This window comes from Phyllostomus hastatus, unplaced genomic scaffold (assembly GCF_019186645.2).
Source record: "Phyllostomus hastatus isolate PE091 unplaced genomic scaffold, TTU_PhHast_1.1 phas_scaffold_12, whole genome shotgun sequence".
NCBI lineage: Eukaryota > Metazoa > Chordata > Mammalia > Chiroptera > Phyllostomidae > Phyllostomus > Phyllostomus hastatus.
Window position 1 is genome coordinate 12,906,092 of NW_025334007.1, and position 12,186 is coordinate 12,918,277.

Here is a 12,186-nt window from a genome sequence, read left to right on the forward strand (position 1 = left end):
AAAGAAGCCTGGATCAAGTAAACTAGAACAGGGCCATTGTAGATTTTCTTTGTGAAGAATTTATTTGATCTTGCTGTTTTCTGTTTCAACTTGTCCCCCTGCTTTGTATCTTGTATATTAGTTTTCTCTAAAAAAAATATTTAGGAATGTTCTGTAAGCTGTTGGTTTCTTCTCATTATTACCCTTCTTTTGTCTCCAGCATATACAGTTACAGGAATTTACAGCCAGTCATCTCATTAAAGTACAAATATTAATACATTAAAGTACAAAGATTTAATACGTGAAGGAGTAAGACTTAGAATCCAGCAACTTCAAATCAGAACTGGGACTGCCATTATTTTAAAGGCTATACGTGATTTTTAAAAAATCTTTTCTTCTTTTCTGTCTTTATTGGGAAAGTTTATAAACAAATAGGTTACTATATTGTTTCTATGATTGTACTTTTTTAATTTAAAAAGTTTCCTTTCTATAATTTTATTTTTTAACACAGTAAAGGTAGGTTTTTCATCTTTTAAGAACTTGGAGAAATTCAGAAGCAGAGGATTCTTTTAAAAAATTTGTTTTTTTCCTTTTTTCAAGTTTTCTTTTTAAAAATTTGTTCCTGTATTAATTTTCTAATACTGTGGGATATTAAAATAAAAACTAAATGGCTACATTTTAAACCATTTTGCTTGACTTTAAAGGTACTTAAATACTTTTAAATTTAAGTATATAAATTAAACTGTGAGTTTATTGGTTTTATTTAACTCAGCTTCAGATTTATGTATCATTGTTTGCAAATTAATGACTGACCTGGTGTGAAGTGTCTGTCATCTGGTAGCTTAATTCTTTAAACAATTATGACCATAAATATAGACCAAGAAGGGGGACAACAAACTTCCAGATGCTTTGAGTATAAAGTTGCAGAATCCCAATGGTATAGAGGAATTCTTCTGGTCCAAAGGGAACTGTGGAGGAGGGGAAAACCTGCAATCAGGAAGGTGTAGCCAAGCATCCCTGCTTTGTGGCACCATAGGCCATCAGTGACCATCTTAACTCTTTTCTTGATTAAATTATTCATTTTATTGGGTCCCTCACCACCCCCCTACTTGTTGCAGAAACAGCCTTAATTTACAAGTGGAACTCAATATGAACATGGCATTTCCTTCATAACTTTGTAAAATATTTCTGATAATACAGATTTCTGATAATACATATTTTTTAGAACTGCCATGTTAGATTCATTTTGTTGATAGTTCAGACATAAGTTGTATGAATAGGGATTTTCTTTTTAGGGTTAAATTGTAAAAAAGTTAAATAAATTTTTGAAAATATTTGTTATACATTATTTTTAATTGTATTTTTCACTACCATTTATTCTCCCATACCTGCTTCCACATCCCCTCCACGATTACTACACTATTGCCCATGTCCATGAGTTCTTTCTTTTTTTTTTTTGTTCGATACCTCCAAGCTGTCAGCCTGCTCTTTATGAGTCTGTCTCAATTTTGCTTGTTAGTTCAATTTGTTCATTAGATTCCACATATGAGAGAAATCATAGATTTTAAATGTAGTTATCTTGGGCACTGTTAGCTTCTTTGAATGCTGGTTTATTTTATGTTATGTGTGCATGCATGTGTGTATGTGTATGGTTAATTTTTTAATTAAAATTTTAACAGAATGGGTTTTAAAATAAAAACTTTTGATCTTTAAAAAAATCAACTAGTCAGTTTATATAATAGCCTTATTTTGTAAAGCTCTTCCTATGTAACATTTTTTAAACTGTTTCAAAGTTAGTCTTTGAGAAATATTTCAAAGCTTCCGTTGAGCAAACAAGTTGTTCTAATCCCCACCCCCATTTTATTCTCATTTAAAATAAAACCAAACCAGAAATTATGACTGCTTTTGCTCTTTGTTCAGATGTGTGCAGAGGAGTATGTAGTTTTTGCAACTTGTACTTCATCTCTCTCTAAATTTTAAAATTATGATTTTATAGTTTTTAAGACATATCTTTACTAACTCTTTTCCCTTTTTAAAATATGATTGTATGTCAGTAAAAACAAAGCAGCACTTTTCCATTCTCTGTTATAGTGGAATAAAAGTAACAAGTACATATAAGTAAGGCTGTAAAAAGTTCAAGGTGTGTCAGTCCCACCTGAAAGCTTCAGAATAAATACTCAAGTATTTGTTTAGATTTTTGCTCTTAATGTAGCTTACAATAAAATATGGACTAATATGCTTAGCATATTTAGTATTCTTCTTGCTTGGTATAAGTTAAATAGAAATGCTATCAACCAAAATTATTCACTCAAGAGCCATGAAATTTAAACAGCTGATACTTTCTTTTTCATACAAACAGCTTGGAACAAATGTTTTGCTTGTGCAAATGAGACAGCTATTATGATGGAAAGAAGTATCTTAAAAACAAACCAAAACAAATGCCTTTTCTCTGTTTTAAGTTTTTCAGTTAAATACTGCAATAATTGCAAGAAGAACCTGCAGCTTCTTTCTTTTTTCTGTTCTATGATGTATTTTAACAAGTGCTTTTGAGACTATTAAAATGTCTTGGTTTTTAGGACATGTGGTCCAGTGGAGTTAACTTTGTCTACATACTCAATGGGTTGGCAGTTAGATTTTGCATGTCTTCTCATTTCTTTCCAGATTCTCTGACCCAGGGTAACCTTTGGTTTTTCTTTGAAGGCAGGAGTGAAGGAAGTTTGAACAGGTGACTGATGATCACTGCTATAGGGCCCACAGACAATATGCGAATTACTTTAGCAGTCCCCTTAGTCCCCTCCTCCCACCCCACCCCCTTAAACCAACAAATGCAAATAGCTTCATCCCCATTTGCTTGAAATTCAGGCTTGCTCAGGCAACATGGGCTTTGTTGTTGACGTGCTTTCTTCAGAAAGGCAGTTTTATTCCTAGTAAAGGAGAAGGCTGTCGAGTGGAACCTAAATCACCTTAATGGTAAATGCAACGACAGTTTGTTTCTCTGGAATATTTCCAAAGGTAGGAATTACCCCCAAAGTTTCTTTTTTTATATTGTAGCTGAAGTGTGTTAAAGAAATTCATTGTCTGCCTTGTTAGCTTTTATATACTAAACATTCAGTCATTACTGTTATCTCAAAAAATTCTGTTTTCTAAATATTACTTATTGAAATTGTCGTAGCTATTATTTGATAAGTCACTTGTCAAAATTGTTTTATGATACAAGGAAAAGTCAGTCTTTGGTTATTTACACCGTAAAAATTGTATAAAACATAAAAGGAACAGCCCTATTATAAGTTAGACTTGATCATTTAAATCTACAGTTTGTAATGAAAAGTGTTACCAATTTTTCTGTAGTTTGAGAAATATAATTTTCACTGGTATTACATGAGACTTATTGAAAGTATTTTTATGATGTAGAAAGGTGGATAACATTTTACTAATTGTGTCAATACATTTAATGAGTTTTGTGGAAGTTATAGCAGTGACTGCTATGATTGCTTTTTACAGCATAATGGAAGTCACTCTATAGAAGACATTCAGTAAGAAAAAATACTATGGTTTAAAAATGAAATGGCTTTTTAAAATATTTTTTAATTTATTTTCAGAGAAAAGGGAAGGGAGGGAGAAAGAGAAGGAAACATCAGTGTGAGAGGGACATATCAGTTGGTTGCCTCTCGAAAGCCCCCAACCAGGGACCTGGTCCACAACCCAGATGTGTGCCCTGACTGGGAATTGAACCAGTTACCTTTTGGTTCACAGGCCAGTGCTCAGTCCACAGAACCATACCAACCAGGGTGAAAAAAAAATATGGAATGGCCCTTAAAGGCTCAGTATTGTTAGATGATATAAACTGACCTCAAACAACTGAAGTTGCTTCTTTTCATGTGAACTTTTTAATGAAAATATTAAAGGTTTTGAAAATGGCTATGTTCTTTAGTAATACTGTGGCGACCAAAATCTTGGTTCTTTTGAAGTGAACAGCTATGAGTAGGAATTGTAAGAAAGAAAAAAAAAGGTCTTCATAGGAAGCAAGCACCCCTGTAAAGCTGAAGGGAGTAGTGTACAAAGCATTTATGATTGGCAAGTAGAAAACAAATACATTTGAAAAAGAACACTTAAAGCCCTCCTAAATTCTAACTGTGATTTATAACTTGTTTTTGCATTTTTATGATTTCATTTATAGTCTGAATACTTACGAGACATAATTATATAACAGGGTAGGGAAACCATGTAACTTCTACTAAATTCAATTTTGTTACTTTAGCATGTGTGCCAAGAAAAGAGACACTGTCATTTAGGTATAGAGATAAACAACTTAACTGGACTTTTGTAATTTAAGTTAGAGAGCTCTCCTTTAACCTTTTAGTTGTGTTTTTGATTTCTTTCCAGTAACATTTTTACAACTTTTGAATAACCTTAAGATAGAATATACTATGCAAATTAATGTTATGTATGAGGTGTCTGAACAGTTTTTTTCTCTCTTCTTTAGTCTGTTTACTTTAGCTCTCCAAGACTTGTTTTGAAATGGGGAAGAAGGGAGTGAATCAAAGCTTCAGATCATTTCAGAATATTTGGTTTTGGTGTAGTTGTCCAGACATCATTTTTTAAAGCTGCTGGAAAAGATACAGCACTACTTCCCAAATGGGGGTGTTCTGTCAGGCTCCAAAAGCAGATCTTTACTTTTCCAAGTAAATGATTTATTTCTTTCTGTGTGGGAGTTCCCTTTTATTATATGTTTAGGGTATTGTTAATGCCATAAAACTGTGGTTCTTGATATTGAGAGGGAAACCTACATGGGTTATCAAGAAGACTCAGGAAGGACAATGGAGGAGCTCAGGCAACAGGACTGGGTATGTTCACTCTATTGAACTCTCACCATGCCAACCAAACCATCTCTGCTTGGTAAATGAGCAGGGAACTGGATGGGTTAGAATAGCTAACTTGGTGCAAGGTCCCAAAGGGTTAAAAGAAAGACAGGTCTTATTTCCATAAAACTGGCACAGCTACTACTAAAAATTAGAGACCCTGTTTTACTTTATAACTTCCCCAGTGTTTGCCATCCTTTTTCTTGTAGTGATTAGTTGTAAAACAAAATGAACCTCTTTAAATGAAGGGGGTCTTAAAAAGGACTTTCATGCTTGTTTTGAGCACAGTAGGAAAATGAGAAGGTGAAAAAGCAGTATCTTAGAGAAGCCTTTAAGTGATGGTAAAAGGAAGAATAATAGGCAGAGATCTGCACAAAGCTGGATTGAGGTGTGGGCAGTGTCTGACCAGGACAGAGAGTGCCCCTGCTACTATAGATGGAAGTAAATACCATGTGTCTTTGATGGTCAACTGCTTGGGCAATAGAAATGCTTTTATGATTATATTCTGCTGCATCAGCTTGGAACAGAACTGTGAAGATGAATAGATTGTGCAAAGAATGAAGATTTATGTGAATCTTGTAAAGAATTTATTTAAAAATATATTTTGGAGAAAAAACAGTTGTTGGAGGGGGCTAAAGAAACAGAATAATAAGGAAGTTGAAGTATCAATTATAGGTGATCTTGGTATTTTTGGTAGTAAGTAGAAGGAGGATTCATGCAAGGGCTTAAAACTATACCAGCAACTAGAGGAGGTAACTTCAAAATAAGGGATGTGTGTGAGTGTTCTAAGAGAGAGCAAGGAATTGCGACTCAAGTGATTAAATATCATGAAGAGAGAGGAGATAATTGAAACCATAATGTCCTAGAGGAACCAAAGAAGATCATTATTAGGATATAAATAAAAGGGAATTGGACTTGGAAGAGTAGAAAGAAAACTTTTCATTTGAAACAAGAGGAAGAGATGAGAATGAATGAAAAGAAGTATATTTTCAAGCTGGAGAAATGTGATGGTTATGGTCACTTGTAATATAGCCTTTAGTCTTCTCATAGAGTAGAAAGTTAAGTCATTTGCTGAATGGAATAGGATGAGAGGGAGATGGGAACTTAAGCAGCAAGCATTCTTGGAAATCAGTGAGTTGGCACAATGACACCCCAATTGGAGTTAGCATGGATTTTACAGCAATCAATAATATCCTAATGTTCTATAATGGGAGTTGGCAAGCTGCAACCCAAGGGCCACTTCTAGCTCATGTAGCCTGTGAGCTAAGAATTGTTTTAATATGGATGAAAGGTTAAAAAAGACAAGCAGACAAAGAAACTAAACAGAATATGTGACAGAGACTGTATGTGGCCTTTACAGCCTAAAATATTTACTATCTGGCCCTTTTTCAGAAAAAGATTGCTAACCTTTATTCTATAGCTCAGGACCAGAGTATACAAATGCTAGTGTGATTTATAGGTGGGAACTGACATGCTGGACTTGATCAGAGATCATGGAGTATTGGTGGAGGTGGAAAGTTGGGTGCAGGTTGATGCAGAGTAAAGTAAAGCCAGAGGAAAGCTAATAGATGGGACTGAAATGGAGAGGGCTTGTGGCTAGATCTCATAAAGAGAATGAAAAGCTTGGTCAGTTGGTATGAAGCAAAAATTATAGGTAAGAAAGTTGGAGATACAGAAATGGGCATGGCTGGTTATCTTGGAGATAGAAGAGTTCCAGAAATTACTAAGCATAACCATTTTAGGGAAGAGCTGAAATCTCCAATGATGAGGTCAGGATGATGAAGTATGAGAAGTGTGATGATTAAATTCCTGAAAATGATGATAGGGTAACTGTGTAAGAAGAAATAATGTGAATTAAGTTATTGGGGTTATTGAAGAAAGTGGAAGGGAGCATGGAGAATGAGGTGGAAGGTGGTAAAGAGGTAAGAAGAGACTAGTGTGAGTAGGTGAATTACAGTAAATAAGGGGGGAAATGATGGTGGCAATTAAGTGGTCCTCCATTTGCCCTGTCAACTGAGAGAAGACTGTTCCCTCCTCTTGGCGTGGTAAGTGAGAGAAGGTAGATAAAAAGGCTGCAGGGAAGATGTGGTATTCTTCATCAAAGATCTGTCAGTCCTACACATAGTCTTTGAGTATGGGAGGAGCAAAGTGGTAGATTGGCTTCAAGTTGTGAAATGAAATTCTCAAAATAAAAGTAGTCGATTTTTGTATAGATGCATAAATGTTTTACTATACAGCTCATCCTGTGAAAAAATTTTGACACTAGTACTTCTTATTATGTATAAGATTCATTTTTGTAATGAAGTTATTAGGGTATTAATACTAAAATATGTGTATTTAATTGTGAACATAGACTAAAGTAATGTGGCAGGTAACTGTCATTTGAAATATTAAAACTAGTTACTTGGTTTGGGCTACCAAGAACTAGAAGATAAAAATCTGTTGGGTATGGTAGTGGTCCTTCCATGACAATGTTGATGTAGTGTCTATATTGTAGTGTATGAAGCTTTCTTATTAGACATACATATAAGAACATAATATACATTAGCCATTAACAATCAAGTGTAGGATATTCCCCTGGCCTCTGAAAGATGAAGCAGGAGCCATTGGTTTTTCTATATTGATGGGCAAGGTGATTCCTGTATATGATATAATTGGATAGTATTTTCTGAAGGAGAAACTGTTTTCTGTGTGAAGGACTAAAAGTATGAGAAGCAGACAAAAGGTAAATAGCTAGAAATTTTCACTGTGTTAAGTTTAAAGTTCCTGGCTCCTCTTATAAAAGCCTACTTTTTTCTCAAGGATTAGATTATTTCCTGATAATAAGAAATCTTAAATACCTAAAACTTTATTTAAATGATACCTTTATTTTAAGTAGTTTTCAATGAATAACTTGCAGAATTTTTTAAAAGATTATTTAACTTATTTTGAATCATAAGAAGGTAATACCTTAATTATGTCATTTAAACCCTTTCTAAAGCAATCCAGCAGTCAATGAGATCTGCAAGGAAAACTGCTGTAGCATCACCAGCACCGCAGCCCAGGAGATCAGGTCGGATTAAACCAGCTGGACATGCTCCAGTCCCTAAGATGGAAAGTCCTGCTAAAAATGTCACACCAAGGAGCAAAGTCCTCAAAGAGGTTAGTTGTAACTCCTACTCATTTGTATTATAGGTCTCTGTAGTTATTATTTATAACATATAGTTTAGGATTTACTAAGACTGTAATGAATCCCTTTAGGAATTTGTAAGTATATTTAAGGCCTGTATAGCCAACGAGCTTGTTATTTCTTTTCTTGGGTGAACTTAAAACTTTGAATAGTGTTTGACCTCTTCAAAACCACATTGAGATTTGTTGGCACTGTGGCTGCAAGTCCAGTGCAGAACAGAGTGGCCGCCGGACATGCCTAATGTTGTGTTCTGAGGAGTGGCCAGTGGCGTAATGGAGCGGGACAGGGACCACTTACATTGAGAAGAACCAGGAAAAGCACGTACCAGAGGTGGAAGTCCAAGTCAAACATAGGAAGACAGCCTCACTGAGCAACCAAGAGTGTCAGCTGTACCCGAGGCAATCTTAGCAGCAGCAAGTACCTGGTGGAACTGATGCAAGCATTCTTATCTGAGTCATCAAGAGTGAGTTAAGACAGTCTTGGAACATCCAAGGTAGTTGATTCTAAGCAAAAACAAAAACAGGCCCTGCCTACTGTTTGAAGCTTCTGCCCCAGCTTGCATTGTTTGTAGCAGAACCTGCATCATATTTTTACTTGTAGCCTTCTCTTTGGTCTTAAAGGATTGTGCAGCTTTATTCTGGACATTGGATTTGGTAGAACAGCAATCCTGACTTGGGGAAACAGCAGCAAGATGCTGAAGCACATCAACTATAGAATGAAATGTATCCTGCAAGATGACAGAATCTTCGCTGGCACCTTTAAGGCTTTTGACAAGTATATGAACTTGGTCCTCTCTGATTGTGATGAATTCAGGAAGATCAAGCCAAAGAATGTGAAGCAGCCATGCACAGTGTGAATAAATGGTTTTGGGTGTGGCATTGCTGCATAGGGAGAATTTGATTTTCGTGAGTGTGGAGGTACCTCACTCCAAAGATACTGGCATTGTTTGAGTACCACTTCCTGGAGCTGCAGGAGGCCCTGGGGTTGGCAGGGCCACTGGCAGAGGAGTACCAACTGGTGTTCCAATTCCCCAGGCTCCTGCTAGATTAGCAGGCCCTGTCTAAGGGGTTGGGGGCCCATCCCAGCAGGTAATGACTCCACAGGGAAGAGGCACTGTAGCAGCTATTGCAGTTGCAGCCATTGCCAGTATTGCTGGAGCTCCAACTCAATACCCGCCAAATTGGGGGAATCCCTCTACCCCTTTGGGCCGAGCAACTTCACCTATAAGCATTATGGCTCCTCTAACTGGTATGAGACCACCCATGGGATCACCAGTTGGGTTTCCCCCTGCTTGAGGGATGCCAGTAGGCATACTCCCTCCAGCAGTGAAACCCTCTCCCTTAGGAATTAGAATTCCACCTCCCCTAGGAGTAAGTCCCCCAAGACCCTAGAATACTATTGATCCTTAGTCACTTTTTTCCTTCAGTGTGTCTTGTGAAACTGTGTAGAGTGTGACCTCTTAGTCTCCTCACATAGAGCAATTAAACTGGGGTGGGGGGAACACTGGAAAGTACTGCATGGAACACTGATAAGTACTGCACAGGAAGGGGGGAGTTATACAAGATTTTATATCTGCCAAAAATACCCTTCAAGAATGAAGGGAAACTAAAAGATTACATTTTCAGATAAATCGTGCTTAGAGAATTCATCACTGGTAGACAAGCACTATAAGAAATGCTAAAGGAAGTTTCTCTCTTGGTAAATGCAAATGGCTTCTTTTTGGCATTTTTCTTCATAGTTTCTTTATTATAATGTAACTTTAAAGTAATAATTAGCCCTGGCTGGTGTGGCTCAGTAGATTGAGCGCCAGCCTGTGAACCAAAGGGTCACCAGTTCAATTCCTGGTCAGGGTACATGCCTGGGTTGTGGGCCAGGTCCCCAGTTGGGGGTGCATAAGAGGCAACTGCACATTGATATTTCTCTTCCTCTCTTTCTCCTTCTCGTCCCCTCTGTAAAAAGAAATAAAATCTTAAAAAAGTAAAGTAATGATTATAGTTGTATGAGGTTTATAACATATGTAGATATAACACATAGAATAATCACAGTATAAAGTCTTGGGTTGGGTGACATGAATTTGTATAAATATACAGCTCCAACATTTTATGTCAAGTAGTACAGTATTAACTTTATGTCGATTGAACATTGTAATCCCCAGGGTATATTGTAAAAATACAAATGCAAAGAAGTATAGCTAAAAAGCCATTGGGAAAATTAAAATGAAACTCTAAGGCATATGTAAGTTATCAAAAAAAAAGATAAGAAAGAGGAATAGAGGAGCAAAACACAGAGGAGACAAATAGAAAATGGTAGACCTAGACACAAACATATTAATAATTACTTGAAAAGTTAGTGGGCTAAGCTCTCTAATTAAAAGATAGTTTAAGAATGTGAAGTGATTTTATGTATATATATCACATAGAAACAGACAACAGTGTAGAGATAGCCAGAGAAAGGGGGGTAGGGTAGGTGAAGATGGGAAAAGAGGGAAAATGTGGATGGAAAGAGACTTTTCTTAGGGTGATGGACACATGATGCAGTGTGCAGATGATGTTTTATTGAGTTGTACACTTGAAACCTTTATGGTTCTGTGAAACAATATCACCCCAATAGTTTTTTAAAAAGACAGAGCTTATCAAAATGGATTTTAAAAAGATCAGTATATATCCTGTCTACAAGAGATACACTCTAAATATACATAGAATCTTCCAAGGTCTATTAGAATTGAAATAAATTTCAGCAGTATTACCTTAATCTGAGTTTAGCCATTTGACACCAACAGATAAAACATTTCTGTTTTGTTTCAACTGTTTGCAGTATGGAGCAACATGATGGAACTATTTTGATTTAAAACATTTATATTAATACTGATATTTTAATTTTAAAAAGCATTCAAAATTTATGAAATAAAAATAAAGTCAATAAAACGGAATATAAAGATAAAATCATCAACATTGAAAAAATCAAATAAGCCAATTATTCCAATGTAAATCATTAGCAGATGAAGTTTTTCATATTAAAAGTAAATTATATACAATAGCCAAGATTTGGAAGCAGCCCAAGTGTCCATCAGTAATGAATGGATAAAACAGCTATGGGACATTTACACAATGGAATACTACTCAGCCTTAAAAAAGAAGAAAATTTTACCCTTGGCGACAGCATGGATGGACCTGGAAGACATTATGCTAATAAAATAAGCCAGTCAGAGAATGATAAGTACCATATGATTTCACTAATTTGTGGAATCTTATGAACAAACTGAACTAACAAGCAAAATAGAGACAGACTCATAGATAGCAGGCTGACAGCTCTGGGGAATACTGGAGGGGTGGAAGGATTGAGCAAAAAGGGAAGGGAAAAAAACTCATGGACAGCAGTGTGGTAATTGTGGGGAGGAGGGAGGTGGGTGGAGTTGGAAGAGGGTATAGGGGCAGTAAATGGTGATGGAAAAAAAGGTCCCTTGCAATGGAAACAAAATTACATAAAATTAAGAAAAGTTAATGAAATGTAAAGGGAAATAATATTTTAAATGCATTAAAAATTAAAATGTATTAAGGGTGTCAATTGATACATGTTTAATGCATATTTTCAAGCTTCTGAAAGTCTGTGTGATTAGTTGGTATAATGGTGATGATAGACAATAATTCCAAAAAGTTTCTCTTGACTCCTTTATTTTGAAATAATGCCAATGTTAATTTGACAATTTTGAAGAGATATTTTTGAAAATACTGTTTATATGGTGGTGGGGAGGGGCAAGGGACAGACACGATAATTTTTGGATTATAAACTATTTTTTGTTTCAAAGGAAGCATTTCAATTCACTTTTATCTTCTCTAGCTTCATTGTATCATCATGAAAAGATGAAGATTTTAATGCTATTACTTATCTCCTTGTTCCAGTACTGCCATGTCATAGTTTAGTTATTTAGAAAGTCTTTGAACCAGAGTAAGAATTATTCTTGCAATAGACTCTTTCCTTACAACTATTTCCCCTCTCTCCTTAAAGGATTCTAGAGGTGTAGAAACATGTTTTCCAAATAAATGTACATTTGTTTAATTTATCATATTAATGCAAACATACTATTTTGGTATGTCTTACGTCAAAGGATTCATGTTTCAGATTTTTAAAACAGTGAAAGAACAAGAGATATCAACACTAGTAATTTAATACTTAAAAATT

The 12,186-nt window shown here is 35.6% G+C and overlaps 1 protein-coding gene and 2 pseudogenes across 3 annotated transcripts in view; all 3 read left to right on the forward strand.

Moving 5' to 3' along the window:
• SCML2 (Scm polycomb group protein like 2) overlaps positions 1 to 12,186 on the forward strand; it is a 71,277-nt gene that overhangs the window by 39,641 nt on the left and 19,450 nt on the right. For all 3 annotated transcript variants that reach the window (XM_045856146.1, XM_045856148.1, XM_045856147.1), the window contains one exon: positions 7,819 to 7,979. In XM_045856146.1, the coding sequence (XP_045712102.1) occupies positions 7,819 to 7,979 (161 nt within the window). The remainder of the gene's footprint in view (positions 1 to 7,818; positions 7,980 to 12,186) is intronic.
• On the forward strand, positions 8,280 to 8,479 carry LOC123829886 (annotated as a pseudogene).
• LOC123830139 lies at positions 8,681 to 9,398 on the forward strand (annotated as a pseudogene).